Source organism: Mastigoproctus giganteus, chromosome 3 (genome assembly GCF_048544385.1).
Source record: "Mastigoproctus giganteus isolate SK-2022 chromosome 3, ASM4854438v1, whole genome shotgun sequence".
Classification (NCBI taxonomy): Eukaryota; Metazoa; Arthropoda; class Arachnida; order Uropygi; family Thelyphonidae; genus Mastigoproctus; species Mastigoproctus giganteus.
Genome location: NC_143577.1, coordinates 24,045,992 through 24,066,096, shown reverse-complemented (window position 1 = coordinate 24,066,096; position 20,105 = coordinate 24,045,992). Strand labels below are relative to the sequence as shown.

Genomic DNA, 20,105 nt, shown 5'->3' with positions numbered 1-20,105 from the left:
GAAATTTGAAGGTTCCGTTATATCGAAATGGTGACGTTAATTGGCCACCCAGATCCTGCGACCTAACGCCACTGGATTTTTTTCTCTGGGGCTTTCTAAAATCCAAAGTCTATGCTAACAAACCACGGACGGTTGCCGCCTTAAAGGCCAACATTAGGCGCGTTATTGCTGAAATTGAGCCACTTTTATGCGATAACGTCATCACCAATTGGGTATCCAGGATTAACCAAACCAGACAAAGCCGCGGCGGACATTTATCTGATATAATTTTTAAAACATAATGTTAACACATATACTTCATAATAAAAATAAAAATAGATCACTATCACTCTCACAATTTGTTTTATTGCGTTACAAAAATCGAGCATTACTATTGGAAAGCCCTGTGTATCCCCAATTCATAAAGGGGGATCAAAAGGTGACATAAGCAATTACAGAGCTGTTAGCTTAATGAATGTTAGCTCCAGTGAAAATAATGGAATCTCTGGTTAAAATATTAATGCAAGACCATTTGGACAGGCATGCAATTATACTGCACTCATAGCATAGATTTGTCAAGGATTTGTTTGCACTCACAGCATGGATTTGTCTTGTCTAACCAATCTGATACATACTATGATGAGTGACCAAGGAACTGGTTACAAAAAATAATTTTGACATCATATACTTCAATTTCAGGAAGGCTTTTGACTGCACATAAAAGATTGCTATACAAACTGGAGCAACATGGCATTAAGGGCAAGTTACTGCTATGGATAAAGGGATGGTTAAGTGGAAGAAGATAGAGAGCGGTGATCAGTGGGCACTGCTCTTTATGGCCTAATGTTATTAGTGGAGTTCTCCAGGGTTCAGTGCTGGGTCCATTGTTGTTTTCAGTATTTATCAATAATACTGATGAAAGTATATCAGGCTTAATGTCTAAGTTTGCAGATGATACAAAGGTTGCCAGGGTGGTTAACGACTGTCATCAGGGTGAGCTACTACAAGAAGATCTAGGAAAATTGAGTCGATGAGCTGAAAAATGGCAACTGAAGTTTAACATTAACAAATGCAAGGTACTGCATATGGGTAGCAGTAACCCCAAAGTAACTTATCAATTGTGTGGTACTATACTCGGGGTAGTGGAAAATAAAAAAGACATGGGGTAATTCTGTAGTCAGACATGAAAAATTCTCTGAGCAGTGGAGACATGCTGTCAGGATAGCTCATGGGGTTTTGTCAATGATATACAGAAACTTTGCTAGCAGGGATAAGGAGGTGATTATCCCTTTGTGTAAGCCCATGGTTAGACCGCATGTAGAGTATTGTATATAGATCTGGAGGCCTCACTTTAGGAAGGATGTAGATCTGCTGGAACAGGTACAAAGAAGGGCAACTATATTGTTGAAGGGAACAAAAGGGTGCTCTTACCCAGAAAGACTTCAGTTCTGCAAATTGCAGTATCTTGAAACCAGGCACCTGCAGGGAGATCTGAATGAGGTGTTTAAAGCTTTAATACTCTTGATTTGATTATCAGTAGTGATTCTTCATGCATTAAGAATCTGCAGGTAAATGAACCACTAGGTGGCAGTGATCACAGTGTGCTGAAGTGGGATTTACTCAAAGAGGTAACTACCATTAGGGGTAAAGGGAAGAGTTATTGCTTTCGTAAAGGCGACTACAATGGACTGAGACAGTATTTAAATTCAATACAGTGGGACCAACTGATGATGTTACCAACAGTAAATTCAAAATGGGAAGCATTCAAAGAACTTATCTTGGAAGCTACTAGGCTTTACATTTTTTTTTTTTTTATGTGAACCCCAAGCACGAGAGGTATTAGAACCTATAGTACTTAGTACCGTGCTTGGGTTAGGGTTGAAGGAGAAGAATGGGGGGAGGGAGATGCCGGAAACTTTGCTCTAGAGACTAAACTTGGGTGTCACCACTTCAAGCCTCCAATAAGCAAAGTGGTGGTATTTCACCGGTTGATGAAAGCCATCTACTACCTATAAATACCAACTAAGAAATATTGTTCAAGGTTTAGGCCTAAATGGATGTCAGATGAACTAATGAGACATATGGCAGAGAAGAAAAATGCATGGGATACATACAAATTAACATGTGACACAGAAGCCTATGATAGATACAAGTTGATCTGTAACCAAGTAACAAAGGAGGTTAGGCAGGCGAGGGCAGATTACGAGAAATCTTTGGCAAGGGATGCAAAGAAAAACAGCAAAGAGTTCTTTACTTATGTAAACTCTAGAAGGAAGAAGATGAATCAGATTGGTCCACTTGATATCGATGGGTCAACTGTTGATGATCCTGCTCAGGTAGCTAACAAACTAAATGAATATTTTGCATCGACATTCACACATGAGGAGTTATTCAGCGAAGGGAATCCCAGTGGTGTATTCAACTCTGGCAGTAAGCTAGAGAATCTTGTAATAACTGAGAGTAAAGTGGAGGAGAAATTGTTGAAGATAAATACAAGAAAGGCACCTGGGGTGGATGGGATCTATCCAGTTATATTAAAGGAGGCAGCAAAGGAAGTAAGCAAACCCTTAGCCACAATTATGAGAGCTTCCTTGGACTCAGGGGAAGTACCCATGGACTGGAGATGGTCAAATGTGACCCCAATTCACAAAGGAGAATCAAAGGGCGACACAAGTAATTACAGACCTGTTAGTTTAACTTCTGTTCTGGAAAATTAATGGAGGCACTGGTTAAAGAAGCACTGCAGGATCATCTAGACAAGACTTCAGTTATAGCTTTTGGATACAGCATCGTTTTGATAAGGGGAAGTCTTGCCTGACCAATTTGATTGGATACTATGATGCAGTCACAAAAGAACTGGATGCAGGGAATAACTTTGATATTATATACTTGGATCTTAGAAAGGCTTTTGATACTGTTGCACATGGAAGACTGCTGCACAAATTGGAGTAGTGTGGCATTGGAGGCAAATTGCTGCTATGGATAAAGGGGTGGTTGAGTGGCAGAAGACAGAGAGTGGTAATCAATGGACACTGCTCATCGTGGACTAATGTTATTAGTGGAGTCCCTCAGGGTTCAGTATTGGGTCCATTATTGTTTTCTGTATTTATAAATGATACTGATGATGGTATATCAAGCTTAATGTCCAAGTTTGCAAATGATACGAAGGTTGGCAGGGTTGTCAAGGACACTACTGACACTATGCTACTGCAACAGGATCTGAAAAGGTTGAGCAGATGGGCTGAGAGGTGGCAAATGAAGTTTAACATTGACAAATGTAAAGTACTACATATGGGAAACAGCAACCCCAGAGCAACGTATCAACTCTGTGGTACTACACTGACAGTGGTAGAGAATGAAAGGGACTTGGGGGTGGTTGTGCAGGCAGATATGAAGTTTTCTGAGCAGTGCAGACAGGCTGCAAGAGTAGCTCATGGTGTATTGTCAATGATATATAGGAATTTTTCTAGCAGGGATAAGGAGGTGATTATTCCCTTGTATAAGGCAATGGTCAGGCCACACCTAGAGTACTGTATACAGGTCTGGAGGCCTCATTTCAAGAAGGATGTAGAGATGCTGGAATGAGTACAGAGAAGGGCAACAAGATTGGTGAATGTAACAAAGAGGTGCTCTTACGAAGAAAGGCTTAAGTTTCGCAAATTACAGTGTCTGGAGACTAGGCACCAGCGAGGTGATCTGATAGAGGTGTATAAAGCCTTGAATGGTTTGAGCATGCTCAATGCTGATGGGATTCTTTCTCTTGCTCAGAATAATCACCCGAGCGGGCATAAATTCAAATTGAGGAAAGACAGATGTAGGATAGACGTGAGGAAATTTGCCTTTAGCCAGCGGGTGGTTGGTTGGTGGAACAGACTTCCATCCTTTGTCGTGGAAGTTGATAGCCTAAATAAGTTTAAGGCTCAGCTGGACAGGTATTTCGAACGAACGGAGGGGTGAAATGGGAGTAGTGGTTGGTTTTTTTTTTTGTTTTTTTTTTTTTTGGCTGATGCTGAATACGCTTGCTTTCTTGCATCATATGCCTCTACTAATGCTAATGCTAGATGATCCTGCAGTGCTTCTTTAACCAGTGCCTCCATTAATTTTCCAGGAACAGAAGTTAAACTAACAGGTCTATAATTATTTGTGTCACCCTTTGATCCTCCTTTGTGAATTGGGGAAGTATAGGAGAAGTGCAAATATATCCCCAATTCACAAAGGGGGATCGAAGGGTCACACGAGTAATTACAGACCAGTTAGTTTAACTTCTGTTCCGGGTAAAATAATGGATAAAGATCCATTGAAGGATCATCTAGACAAGACTGCAACAATAATATGACACAGCATGGGTTTGTTAAGGGAAAGTCTTGTCTGACAAATTTGATTGGATATTATGATGTGGTTACAAAGGAACTGCATGCAAAAAATAATTTTGATATCATATACTTGGATTTCAGGAAAACTTTTGACACTGTTGCACATGGAAGACTACAGTACAAATTGGAGCAGAATGGTATTAAGGGTAAGTTGCTACAATGGATAAAAGGATGGCTGAGTGGGATAAGACACACGGTGGTAATCAATGGGTGCTGCTCTTCGTAGACTAATGTTATTAGTGGAGTGCCACAGGGTTTGATATTGGGTCCACTGTTGTTTTATATATTTATCAATGATACTGATGAAGGTATATGAGGCTTAGTGCCAAAATTTGCAGATGATACAAAGGTTGGCAGAGTTGTTAATGACAGTAACAACAGTGTGCTACTGCAACAGGATCTAGAAAATTTGGGAAGATGGGCTGAGAAGTAGCAACTGAAGTTTAACATTGACAAATGCAAAGTACTGCATATGGGTAGAAGTAATCCCAGAGGAATGTACCAACTGTGTGGTACTACACTTAGGGTGGTAGAAAATGAAAAAGACATGGGAGTAATTGTGCAGTCAGATATGAAGTTTTCTGAGCAATGCAGACAGGTTGCTATGTAAGTCAAGAGGTATTGTCAATGATATACAGGAATTTTGCTAGCTGGGAAAAGGAGGTAATTGTCCCTCTGTATAAGGCAATGGTCAGGCCACACCTTGAGTACTGCGTACAGGTCTGGAGGCCTCATTTTAGGAAGGATGCAGATTTGCTTGAGAGTGTATAGAGAATGGCAACAAGATTGGTGAGGGGAATGAATTTATCCTCTTACCAAAAGTTCTGCAAATTGCAGCTGCTGGAGACTAGGCATCTGCGAATGGGTTGGCATTCGCAGATGCCATTGAGACTAGCCATCTGTGAGGCCTTGAATGGGTTGAGCACGCTGAATTCTGATGGGATTCTTCCACTTGTTCAGATTATGAACCTAAGGGGGCATAAATTCAAATTGAGGAAAGGCAGCTGTAGAATAGATGTGCAGAAATTTGCCTTTAGCCAGCGGGTGGTTAATTGCTGGAACAAACTTCCATCTGTTGTTGTGGAAGTTGATAGGTTAAATAAATTAAGGAGGAAAGGAGGATGGACAAACATTTAGAGGGAATGGTTGTGTAAATTTTTTTTTTTTTTTTGGCTGATGCTACATAAGCTCATACACTTTCTTTCTTGCATCACATACCACGATTACTACTACTATGTTACATCTTCCATTGATTCCGCAGTCAACAGATCTCAGCTTACAGAGAATTTTATATATCCTTGAATGTGATATCTATTTTACAGAATCCTCTAATTTTTATCACATCAAAAACTATTCTACAAATAAAAACATGTGAACAGCATTAACATATACTTTATCATTAAAATCAAAATGACATTTCAACAGCAACCACATTTCATGGTCTTCATCAAAGTCTGCTATGTGGTAAATGGTAGCAACAGGTAAGTAAGTCATGATACTTAACACTGCTGCTAAAGCTGGAAGAGAAATATGTGACTGCATTAAGTAGCACCTCCAACACTGAATGAGTTATGAATTGAACATAAATGGTTCCATAACTAAAAATGTTAGAGTATAAATGTGTTCACATTTGGCAGAAGACCCCAATACCACATGATTTATGAAATAAACACAAGTTGTTTCACAACTAAAGTCACATCTTGGCTGATTAATTTTGTATACTTATGCAACAACAAAGATTTTACATTCAGAACTTCTGGTGTTGATCTTGTCTTTTCTTGGAGAAATACTCGTTATCTCTCAACATCACAACAATTTTTGCGATCATGCATATTCTTTCAATGTCAAACCTGATTGTTGAAATATTATAAACCATAAATATCATTTTGGCAAAAGTCAAACTAAAAAATTATTCTGTTAAGGAACTATGAATTCACTATTAATAAGAGTGAGATAAATTTCTATGCACTGCTTCTTTTCAAGAAATGGCAGTGATCAGAATGACTGACTTGGCAGTTGAAGGCAAACAGGCAATTATTTTTTATTGTATTTCTTTTCAAATTTTAATTTTTGAAGATATGTTATAATCTATTTATGAAAAATGAATAAACATATATCATACAGTAAAGCATAAAATAAAAAGGGACATTTTAAAATCAGAATATGTCAGTATTAACTGTAGTTTTAACAAAGCTTTCTCATCATCTGATGATTTAAGTTCAAACATAAAGTAATTATACTCCTTAACAAGCAGTATATCAAAGGTATTACAGTTGGGAGTGCAGTGGTAATTTTTTTTTTTTTTTGTTAATCTTTTCAACAGACCAAACTGCAGTAACCTCAAAGTACTTAAGCAATTTTTGTTCCCAGAATAATTAATAAACTACTCACCTCTGAACTGTTTGAGTTGATACCATAAAAGACATAAGACTTCCTGGTGAGAGCTCACTAGTTGACATCAGGGATCCACCAATTAGCAATACACCTAACACAATTCCTAAAATAAATTGAGATAACTGCTTAATATAAAAAGGGAAAAAATCTAATATACTAACCACTTCCAATGTATTACTCAAAAGTGTAAAAATTAATCACATTACAAAAAAATTATTAATAAAATCTATTTAAATAATAATTTTTGCTGGTAGAGTAAATATCATAAACAAACACAAAAATTATAAATCTATCAACTTTAACACATTTTGATGTCCTAACGCTAGATTTTCTCCAGATTCCTTTGACAATAATCTAATCTTAAACTCAGTCTAACATATATAATTTCATACTACCATCCTGTTAATTCCATATCCAGAAACTCAAAAATAATGCCCTTGCATTACAGTATAGTATGATGATGGAAAAGCAATTTCTTTGGTGACAAATATTTTAATATACTTCTTACTTTAAAATTTAATAAAATTAAAGCGAAATTTATGATTACCATTCAATGCTAGATTAGATAAACCTTGAAATGCGCCAATTCCGATGCCCAAAATACTATTAAGGAACTGCACTCTCTCCACCTCTTTACCATAGAGTCTAGAAAATTGAAAAATATGTTGTCAATAACATAATAAATATAATCAGGGCTGGCAGAATCAGATGCTAAATATCTGTACAGTGCTGGAATTACCATTTTTATAAATGAATAACATAGAAATAATGGGACTATTTGGTATCATAACAGGAACAAGAACATTCAGTGTAATTATATATTTATGCGTTAGGCTTTCAAATCATAAAATATATAAAAGTTGGCTGTGGTCTTGGAGTAGTGTAAGTGTCACATGCTGAACAGCATGCATGTTGTGTATGAATCCACCCACAAAAAAAAATTGTATGGCCCACTAGAGGTCATATATAATACAGTATTTTATATATGTATAATGAGAATGTTAATGTATATAAAATTGTACATATATTTTGTAAGTTTTGTATATAAATGTAATAATTGTGTGTAGAAAATAAATGGAAATGGAATAGAATGGAATATTAACTAAACACTGTTGTATTTTCAACTAACAATGAAGTTATAACCTCCTCTTGTCTGTGCAGACTGTCTTAGAAAGCTTAATATATTTTAATATATAGAGGAGCTTGCATTAATCTTTATTAGTTTACAGAACCCCAGGGGCTCACATCTGGTGAGTATGAGTTTGGCAAACCAAGACTCTTGTTTTCCCCTCCCCTCTCTCAGAGTAACTCAGAAATTTTTTTTTTTTTTTGGCTGGTGCAGCAAAAGCCTTAAGCTTCCTTGCACGATATGGTTAATAATAATAATAACAGACAAGACAATCCCACACAACAAACTGGACCTAACCCTTGTCTACAAGAAGGAAAAGGCTATCTATCTGATTGACATAGCAGTGTACAATGCTAGCAACCTCCAGAAAACCCATGAGGAAAAAATCAGAAAGTACATGAATCTAAGACAGGAGATCAAAGAGATGTGGCATATGTTGCATATGCCATATTACTTGTGGCATATGCAACAAGTAACGACCATCCCGATCACTGTGTCAACCACCAGTATGGTGCCAAAGACCCTACATAACAGCCTAGCAGCAATAGGTCTCCCAGAGAACACCAACAAGGGACTCCAGAAAGTTGTAAGATAAACCTGTAGGATAGTCAGAGAGTTCCTCAACCAACAGTAACACCAGACGTAACAACCACCCTGTGTACTTAGTAGCAATACCCGTCACAGGGTGGAACCCCCCAATCAGGGAGAAAAAATATAAGAGCAACATAATAATAACAATTTCAAAAGGATATATATGTTTTTGTTTGTCTTTGATAATTATGTTGAAAAACAAATGTTGTCCAAGTCAGTTTCCTGCTTTTTATTTCTTTACTTTGCAACTTTTAACTTCCACATTTCATTTTTTTTTCCAATCATTTTTCCAAGTTTATCTGATGGCAAATTGAAAGAAAATCTTTTAAATGATTCATGGATAAACAGATAAGAAAATTAACTTGAAAAGAGCAATATGAAGGAATAATACTACAGTTAAAAATGAAACATGGTAAAGCTTCAAATATTATATGTTCACAACTTATTAGGAAGTGAAAAAGATGTCAATTAAAAAAACAGCACTGAAAATATACTCAATAAAGTGATGATAAAGTACTAGGGAAAGGGTATGTAAAAGGATGGTAGATTACTACTAGCCTCTGAAAAAGGGCTAGCAGATTATGCTATAATGCATAAAAGAAAAACTACAAAATATTAATCTGAAACCAAAACACAGAATTTATGCCAAGAAAATGGTGAATTTTCATAAAGGTTTTCTTTTGTATTAATATCTCATTTTCTTCACTTTAAGTTTTTTTTTCCATTTTATTATGAAAATAAGTGCACAAATTGTTTGGATAAATTAAATAAAATTTAAAAAATAAGGAAAACTGTGTTTTCCTTTTCCCTAATTTGTAAAAAATCTTTACAGGAGACAAAAAAATTGAAAGGGGAAAGGTAACAAATTAAAAGAGAAACTTAGGGAAGGTAACAAATTAAAACAGAAACTTAGGGAGGGTAACATATTAGAACAGACAACTCCACTCTACAAGTTTCAATTTGCATCTACATAATCAATAATCTAAGTAACACATGACAGCTGTATGTTTGCTAAACTTATATAACATTAACAGGGCCTACTAAAATAAAAAACCAAATAAACTTACTCCTCTTCTTTTATCTCCATAGCGAAAGCTTTCACTGTTCGGATGTTTCCAACTGCTTCATCTGCCACTGCAGAGGCTTTCGCTATCTAAAAGAAATCAAAAAAATATATTTAATGTAACACATGCATTACAATTTTTAATAAGAGTTATTCTATCACAGAACATTTTAGTTTTAAAATGTTTATGTAAATCAACAGTCATAATATAGATTAATATCATCATCCTGCAACATTAAAAGTTTGAAGGCATTTTTTCCAATGTGTTATTAATTTTTTCTTATGTGTTATAATACAGCATAGAAACTAAAGTATTCAGCTCACTAGTCTCAAGCATGCAGTCAACTAAAACAAAAATTCATGAAATCAACTGGTCAGTTAAACGCTCTTAGCAAGATATGTCAAGTACTTAAAAATAACCCAAAAATTATTTTTTTCTATTATACATTGAATGAGAATGATATAATGAAAGAGCAAAGCATATGAAATCACTGAGCATCCCAATGAAAGATCAACATCACTAGATAATAAATCATTACAAACGAACATGAATGTTCCTCATTCTCAAAAGTGGTAGGAGGAGGGAAAAAAAAAAACTTCAAACAAGAACAGGCCTTAATTCTGCTTAATTTGTGGATTTTGAGACAAGTTTTTAGACAGACTTAGATGGATTTATGGACCAGAAATCAAGTATCCTACTTGCCTAAGTATGTTTGTTGTCAAGAAGAACCAAGTTCCTGTTTCTGAATAAAGTTATGTTCTAAAGCAGGTATATAAATATATAACATTTTTGTCACTGGTGTTAATTTTATTCCAATATTAACCTATTCGTGAGTGTGATCCAGACTTTTGTAGAGTATGTGTAAATTTTTGTTTTGAAGGTTCCTTCAATGCATTATTAACAAACTACATCTGTATACATACAGATTATATAGAAAATCTACAGGGACATTCTGCCAAATATTAACTGTATTTACAAGTAATAGTAGCTGTTTTTATATTTATGATAGTTTTGTAAACTGGAACAGGTGGGTACAACCTTTCAACAAGGTTTGAGACATGTGGGCTTACACAAGCTGGTATTAATGAAATTCTCCAGAATACAGATCCAAAAGTTGATGGAACTGAATAGAGAAATTCATACATGAATGTTAAGGATATTATAACATAAAAAAAAATGAGAGTTTTTATTTTTATACAATTTTTAATTTTTTTTTTAATTCTGACAATAATCTCACTTTAACAGCTGTAAAGTCAAAATAGGGAAAAAAAACTAATATTTAAAAGCATTTACATACATAGTTTTCCAATTGTTACAAAACTTACAAATTTCTCAAAAAAAAAAAAAAAAAAAACTTACTCCAGTAGCCTACATACTATCCAGAAACTCACTTGCGAAAGGGTTAACGGACACTTTAAACAGCCAGAATCACTGATTATAATTTACCCAAGATGAGGTTGTTAATCTTTTCAACTTTACAACTTCCAGATGAAACAACAGAATTGTTACCCCCAAAACTTCCATAAACATCTTAAAATATCTGGTAAAAGGTTCCGACCATCCTTTCTTCAAGAAATCCATGTTAACCTCACAAAGAATACCTACAATTATACTGCATAGAAACAAAAAATAATTTTGACTTTGGGCTTCACCTGCTCATTAAAGAGTTTTTAAATAACAGCTATCCCAAACACATCATTACACAAGTGATCCATGTTTCTGCTACCCAACAGAAAGAAAGCACCACTTCCTATGCCAGACAATCATCTGTTAGCACATATCCTCACATAACAATTAGCCAAACAAAGTTTTAAACTGGCGTAAAGATCTATGATGAATGATAACTAATTCATCATTGCAAAGATCAATGATGAATTAGTTATCACAAAACTTTCAATTAGGAATGAACACAGCCAATTATGAATCATCGATCACACAAAAACACAGTCAATTATGAAGAAATAATATAGTGTACCATTCTCAGCCAGCTTAGACATGTCCAGTACAATACTTCAACTGTGCAGTGGCTCAACAGAACAGTACACCTCCATAGCTAAGCAACAGGTCCCTTCAAGTATGCAGTCCCTAGAAGCCCACAAGGATATATATATAGTACTGATCATAATTAATGATAGAACAACATTAAACATCATGTTGTCATGTTGTTCTATCATGACAACACTATGTTTAATGATATAGAACAAACATCATGTTGTTCTATCATTAGGTAACATTATCTTGCATAACACAGCTAAAAAATCTCAGCCTTTAAGGAAGACACCATAGTTCACTGTGGGCATAATCAAAACCAATTATTTACTGCAGAATTTTCCATTAATGCTCACCATTTTTGCCCATATGGAATGCTTAAAAAATTTCTCAACACACTGCAGGATGGAAGCCTCCTCAACAATTCATGCTGTGGGAAATGGACCATAATCTGCCACGCTGGTCCAGTGCGAGTTGGCAGATCGACCATATTTAGCAGTCAGGGATTTGAACCCTGGTCTATTCAAAGAGCATGTGCTACTGCACTCCCACTCCTGACCACTTGGCTACGGTGGCCTTATTAAGAGGTATAAGTTATTAATGTATCCAATATATTACTCTTCCCACCAAATTGGTAAATCTAATGTTTCTTAAAATTATTTCTCATCACATGTCATTTCATTTCCCTGATGAAACACAATTTGTGAAAGGTGATTGTTTAGTAAAGAAGTAGAATGTTATTTCAGTGCAATACAAAGAAATAGAAAGTGAAACAAAAAGAGCCTAAGCCCAAGCTCTGTCACTGGAGGAGCAAAAGCTCCAGAGAGTCAAAAGAAAAAAAAAAAAAATCAGTGTTACCTTATTTTCTAAAACTAAAAGTGGTTGTGGGTTTAACCCTTTTTCTCCTTCTTTTGTCTAATTTTACTATGTTCTATGTTATTCAATTTTCTCATGCTTTTACAAAAAACTTGACATTTGTATAACATTCTAATACTCCTTCATATGTTTGTTTCTGCTTTGTGTGTATTTAATTATTTTGTATTTTTATTTTATAAATTTTGCTAAATTAATGGTAAATGAAGTTAATTCAGTTTTAATTCTATCTAGTAATTACTCTAATTATTTATTCTATTATTATCACAGAATCAGGATTTTATTCTGATAATTCCCTTAGATACTGCTTAATTTTGACAATGAACTTCACTTAATATCAATATTTTAAATCACAGGCAAGAGGCCCTCCTAAATAACAAGTTTTTTCCTTATAACATTATCAATTCCATTCATCTTGTTGCTCAGGATGGTTGTTGAAAGAGAAATGATCTGAACTGAGTTCTTGACCATCCATTCTTATTTCTTGATGAACCAGTCTTTACCACGTAAAAACTGAGCTTTCACCACAGCAAATCAAGCAACTCTAGAAATTTTCACTGCATATTTAACTACTTCAAAACATTTAAAATCATCTATTTTTCGAATAGGTAACTTGTGTTTGCTATCTTTTCTCAGTTGACAATATTTCATAATTACTAGCTCTTTTCTGACATGAATTAATTTTATGGATGAAATGAATGAAAACTGCAATAGAATCACCTGAAATCCTGAAACAAACAACAAAACAAAGAGAGATACAAACTGCACCATGTTTTCAATGTCAGTAAATCATGTTACCAAATGATGATCAGGAAATCTTATTGTCACATCTTGGTAATGTAAAATAAAGTGAGAGTAAAAATATATGATACAAATATTTTTACTCTCACTTTATTTTACATTACCAAGATGCGACAATAAGATTTCCTGATCATCATTTGGCAACATGATTTACTGACATTGAAAACATGGTGCAGTTTGTATCTCTCTTTGTTTTGTTGTTTGTTTCAGGATTTCAGGTGATTCTATTGCAGTTTTCATTCATTTCATCCATAAAATTAATTCATGTCAGAAAAGACTTTGTATTAACATATAAAGAGTCAGCCATGAAAAACATTCTTACATGCTTATAAATGGTAAGTAACACAAACATGAAACAATGGTTTATAGCACATTATGCAAGGACCACTTGTATATGTACTGATAAAATTTAAAGGCATAATTTTTCCATGAATATACTGAAAGAAAGTATTCTGTTCATTTTATATGATCTATTCAATTACTTATCTTAAAAAACATCACTTACCTGTGCTTGTGCTGCTTTTGACAATTTTCTTAGAATGGAACCAATCATCTTTCCTGCACCAATAATTCCAGGTACAACAATGATCATAACTACTGTCATTTTTGGTGATATCAAATAGAGAGAAATAAGACTACCAGTCACCTAGCAGTTCAAAATATTTACATGTTAGTTAAATGTTTTAAACAACAATTTAATAATTTTTCTTTCTAAAATTATCTGATATGAAATTTTGTATAAAACCCTATTGAACTGAGTAACATAACCAATTAATTATTTTAAATTATTGTACACCTAAATGCAGAGCTAAAAAGTAATTATAGTGGGGCCCCAACATCCAATGGTAATTTGTTCCACAAAATTCACTGTATGTTGAAACCAAATAGTACATTGATTTCCTGTAATTCGTTCTAAACTCTTGGCAAGCCACCCCAACAACACAAAATAGATATTTCTTACATGTTATACTTGATTTTTACATTAAAAATGAGTGCTTCATAAAAATTATTTAATAAATAGTTATAAAACATCTTAAAATAAATAAAAAATCAATACATTTGCATTTACCTTAGACTTGAAGTGCAGGGCTGATGAAATCAATAGTGATGTAGTGGTGATAGGATTAGATCAGACTTCAGGTGTCTTTTGCTGCTACTGGCAAAGAAACTGTTCAAAGTGGATTTCTGATGACTTTTTTTGTAGCTTCCTGAAGTAAGAAATGACTTCATCTTCCATTTTGCATGAGTTCAGTGTTTTCAATGTTGGGGTGTTTTTTTACCACTTCTCTTAAACGCTCCCAACTAGAAATGACAGTCTTGAACTCTTCAACTTAACTTTTTGGGTGTCCTCTTCCTCTCTAGTGTCCCTCATCATAATTTTCTCCAACTCTTGTAGCTCCTCTGTCATTAGCTCACACCTATGAGCATCAATAAGGTCATCCACATCCTCTTTGTCAACCTCCAGACCCGTTTATTTAACAAGAGTCACAATATCATTTGTCAAAGCACCATCATCTTCAAATCAGTCAAAGTTATGGATGATTAAAGGCCAGATGTTTTTCCAGGCGGAATTTAAGCATCTGGTGGAAGCATCATTCCAAGAACTTACAATTAGCTTCACACAGTCCAGGATGCTTTATTTCGGCCTCCAAAAATCTTTGAGGGCGAGAGCAATTTCAACAGAGGTCACTGCAAAACAACTTGCGAACATTTTCTTGGTATAGATTTTCTTGAAGTTTGCAATCACTTGCTGGTCCATTGGTTGAAGAAGAGGAGTTGTGTTAGGTGGCAAAAATTTGACTTGCACAAAGTCAAATTGTATCTCAGAGATTGGACAAAGTCGGGATCGTAGCCTGGCGCATTAGCCAGCAGGAGCAGTGCCTTCGCAGGAAGCTTATTTTTCTCAAGATAACTCTTCACTGAAGGACAGAAAACTTCAAGTGCACATTCATTGAAGACATATCTTGTAACTCAGACCTTCTTATTGCTGCACCAAAACACTCCCAGCATGCCTTTGTTGACATTTTATTGTTTAAATACTCTGGGGATGTTAGAGTGATACACCAGCAAAGGCTTCAGCTTAAAATCTTCAGAGATATTGGCACCCAATGGGGGAGAGTGAGCCTATCTTCCATAGGCTTATGTCCAGGTAAACTAGCCTCATCCTTAGTGATGAACGTTCTCCTGGGCATTCGCTTCCAGAAGAGGCTGGTTTCATATAATTAATAAAAATACACTCTGCTTACACATTGGACAAGTGCATGAAACAGAAGATAAAAAAAATTGTTTGAAGTATTGTAATGCACGGGAATGTTGTGCTGAACAATAACAAAGATGCTAATTGGTTGAGAATAATCGTATAAATGATGTTCCGCATGCCATAGGCCTAAAAATTTCCACCAATGCATCGTTCCAGCTATATTAGAAAGCCATCAGTTCCTGCAAATATCATCAGTCCTTAAAATAAAAGATCGTATGGAAGGTAAATCAGTTCCTGAGAATATCGGATGTTGATGTCATCAGAAGTCGAGGCCCCACTGTACTTCACAATAATTTGGCCATTTTTTCTCATATTTTTTTTAAATCATACAGAAGGTGAAATTGAATATGAACAAATTAAAATAACATTAAGTAAGCAAACTGTTGTAAATAATTAATCTAAATAATTATTAAAAAATAAATAATTAATAAAAAATAATTAAATAACTAAAGAGATACATTCCAGCTGGGGAATAACATACTAAACGCAGAAATGAACCTATGAACACAGATATGGAATATTCACCAGAAATTATAAAACCTGTTGAGAATAAAAATGTTAAACAATGAAAGTTTAAACCACTAAAGCTTGAACTACAAAGGGTTTATATTTAATTATTATTTATTTTTAATGTGACCCCAAAAGCAAAAGGTTTTCAAAACCTACAGTACTGTATTCTGATATCACAGATTAATGGAAAAGCAGAAGTGCTGGACTTGAAATTCTGCCAGTAAAATATTAAAACCATAAAATGAATAATAAAAGGGAAAAAAATCAAAGTAAAGTTTTAGCATTCCACTGCCCCAACGTAAGTTTAGATAAATTTTAGAATCGTTATCAATGAGATACTCAAGTTGGCATGTGTAGGCAATGGATATATCCTGCTTGTATTTATAACTAAATTATGGTTTTAAGATTTTCTTTCACTTTTCTCACAAATTCTTATAATTTCCAGTAGAATATTCAATATCAGCATTCGTTACATGATGATTCGTTACAACCAACATGCAAGTAATCTATGCACACATAACAGTGCGTGTGGTATTCACCAGCTGATATGAATATGCTGCAAACTGAAAAACCTAGAAAAATCATAAGCTATATATGGGGTGATTCAGGAGGAATAGTAAATATTTTGAAAGGTTATAGTATCAATTATTCTGAGTAAAAAAGTTCATATCAACATGTGTCCAATTCTCAATGGATACAGAGATACAGCTGTTTGAAACTGGCATGCACAAAGCCATTATGAGAGGTATTAAAGAACGATAAATGACTTATTGTTTGTATTTATTGACTTTTTGAATGATACAAAACAAATAATTGACAAATAATCGGAGGCGCCTCCATAGCCAGGTGGGAAGGAGCAGCAGTGCATAGCACACGCTTCTTGATTAGACCGGGGTTCGAGCCCGTCACCACCAAATATGGAGGATGCGGAAAGGTCAGGGAATGACCACCGCATATCCCGGAGCAATATGGCCTTAGTTGCTAATGCTCCTAAAAACCAAAACAACAACAACGACAAATAATCGACAAATTTTTTACAGTTCACAATAAATGTTCGAAAATCCCACCACCAACCTCAATGCGCTTTGCAACTCTTGTGGTAATATGTGTTGTTCTTCTGAGGTCATCTTGGCATTCCTTTTATGAGGGCAGCAGTATCCAAAATGAAAGCAAGCAATTTGTCTCTTGTATTCATCTTTTCTTTGTATACTGCACTTTTCATCCATCCCCACAAACAAAAATCTAATGGAGTGAGGTCTGGAGACCTTGGTGGCCAATGAACGGGACCCACCGCGGCCGATCCATTGTTCAGGGAAAGTTTGATTTAGATATTGTATCACCAAACGGGTATAATGTGGAGGAGCACTGTCATGCTGAAAGTACACACCAATCCTTATTCCCAAGGGAACATCCTCCAATAGTAGTGGAAGTTTGGTTTGCAGAAATTCTAGGTAAATGGGCCCTGTATGACGATTTAGTAACACAACAGGTCCAATCAACCGATTGTCGATGATATTGCACCACACATTTACAGAGAAGTGATGTTGAAAATTTGTTTCTACAGTAGCATGTGGATTTTTGTCTGACCACCCATGAGAGTTACAGGTGTTGTTGATACTGTCACAGGCGAAAGTAGCTTCATCGTTGAACAGTATTAATGGAATTAATCACCGATTAACATTTACCCACCGACAAAATTCCAATTGCTGGGCATCATCTCCTGGTTGAAGGTGTTGCACCTGCTGTACGTGAAATGGATACAAGCCATACTCACGTAATATTCGCCATACTCTGTCTGTGGAAAACCAATATGCATATAATTTCTTCGTGTCCTAATAGTAGGACTAAGTTCTACTAACTGAAGAATGTGTTCTATTTCATCCACATTTTGTTCATTTGCACGTTCAGAAGAAATATGAGTGCTGGGAACTGTACCAGTCTCATGCAGTTTGGTTTAAACACTAGTAAATGCTCTTGAATCCAGTATTATGCAGTTAGGAAGCCACTGACAGTATTCTCTACGAGCAGCAGTAGCAGTTCCACCACAAAAACCATAGACAAATGCCATATCAGCATATTCAGCATGTGTGAAGATGTGGGGCATTCTTAACAACACTTCTAACACCAAATAGCATCAGGTTATAACTGCTTCTTGGTCACATATGATTCAGGGAGCTGTGTGTGCATGCCAGTTTCAAACAGCTGTACCTCCGTATCCATTGGGAATTGGGCACATTTATATGAACTTTTTTACTCAGAATAATCGATACTATAACCTCCCAAAATATTTACTATTCCTCCTAAATACCCCGTATATAGAATTATTAATTTAAAATAATTTTTACCTATATGAAATTTTAGATAGGAAACACAGAGTACATAAGTTAAAAATTACATCTTGATGGTGGGAATTTCACCAAGAGATAATTACAGAGCTGAAATTCCTAATTATAACTTTAATGAAGTAGGACAAGAGGAGAAGGAACTAAATGAATAAAGTTTTATGATCAATAATCCACTTAGAGAAAAGAGGAGAAGGGGGGAGAACACTTACCTAAGCACTAATATCGAGCAATGTAATCAATCATATACAACTTTGGGTTGCCCTTGCTTCAGTCATAATTCTTTGTTTATTTTCCCTCTGTATTAAGCCATTACTCCAACTTCAGTTATCAGGTAAGTGACACCCTGGCATTAGTGGAATTCTAAACTAATGGTTTATTAGTGTCATTTTTTTTTTTTTTTTCTAAGTTATTCAGTATGCGTTTTTTTAAAAAAAAAAAAAACATAGTGAATAAACTGAATAAATCTGACACCCCTGAGGATTGAGAGGTGCTGGATTTTAAAATTTTCCTTTTAGAGAGGTAAACCTAGCAGTTGAATAGTTTTGGTGAAGCACATTTCAACAAATATTAATAACTAACAACTGACTTATTTAAGTATTCAAGCATTTATAATGACTAAAAAGTTCTAGTGGTTATACTTTAAATACATACCTGGTAGGGCATCAGAGAACATCAATGAATGTGCTTCAAAGAAAACATATTTTTGCATTACAGGATAAAAAAAAAAAATTTAACTATTCTTCTTAAGGACTAATTTCAATGATTTATGTGCAATTTTTATCAGTCTTCATTACATTTTGATTTTAATAATGTATTGTGGAAAAATTCAATACATTTTTCAGATGTAATAACAAAGATTGCTAATTTTTGTTTTTGCCACTATTATAACTAATCATGCAGCTGACAAGCTGTATGACTAATTATAATGCTGGTCGTGTGGAATTAAGTCTATTATTTCTGAATGTCAGTAAGTCACTGTTTATGGAAGAGATTAACCATACCTTTTTCCAGCCATTCCCACCCTGGGCATACCCCCACTGCTCTCAACTGTTCTAAAGTGACAGCAAACTGATCATTAGTTCACACAAGTGCTGTATGACTAAACACAGTTGTAATTTGCAAGAGCAGTGTGTGTGTGTTACTGAATAAGCAATAGCACCAAAGGACAGAAATATCATCCCCCCCATTTTTTTTCTTTTTATTTTGAAGTTATTTGAATATTAATATATTCAAAAAACTTCAAATATATGTATAAAATGTATAAAAAATATATGTATGAAAATTCATGAATATGTAGAAATATTTAACAATAACCATAATGTAATCACGTAAATGTTTGAAGTTACCTTGCAGCCATATTCAGTTACTAACATTATACTTTTTTTTGTGCAACTACATAATTCACTATATAAAGTTCACTTCTTATTTTTGTCATTTTCATAAACCTACATTAATGTCATTATAACAGAATGCAACAATGTAGGCAAGCTCCATTTACATTTAGGTGTGTCACAATTTTAGATATTTTGTTTGATCTTTATAGCTCATGACTCAATTTACCTGAGTAAAACTTCTTAAACCTTGTGATATACACATTTTGAATGAGCTCTTAAACTCCTGGACATCACTGGTAAGCCTAAAATAAAAAATTAAACTTAACTGATATCTTAAGAAATAAAAAACTAAGGCTTCAATGAAAGAAGACTACAAAAATCAAACACTATGCATTAAGTCAATATCAAGAATATATTTCATCAAACATTGCAGTGATTGGTTTAAATTTCCTTAAACACAAAA

General features: G+C 34.7%; 1 protein-coding gene across 4 annotated transcripts in view; it reads right to left on the bottom strand.

Moving 5' to 3' along the window:
* LOC150087803 (mitochondrial potassium channel ATP-binding subunit) overlaps positions 1–20,105 on the bottom strand; it is a 96,334-nt gene that overhangs the window by 45,401 nt on the left and 30,828 nt on the right. For all 4 annotated transcript variants that reach the window (XM_090370431.1, XM_090370432.1, XM_090370430.1 and 1 more), the window contains 5 exons: positions 19,869–19,944; positions 13,699–13,839; positions 9,534–9,619; positions 7,294–7,391; positions 6,744–6,849 (listed from right to left, as the gene is read on the bottom strand). In XM_090370431.1, coding sequence (XP_090226557.1) covers positions 6,744–6,849; positions 7,294–7,391; positions 9,534–9,619; positions 13,699–13,839; positions 19,869–19,944 — 507 coding nt within the window. The remainder of the gene's footprint in view (positions 1–6,743; positions 6,850–7,293; positions 7,392–9,533; positions 9,620–13,698; positions 13,840–19,868; positions 19,945–20,105) is intronic.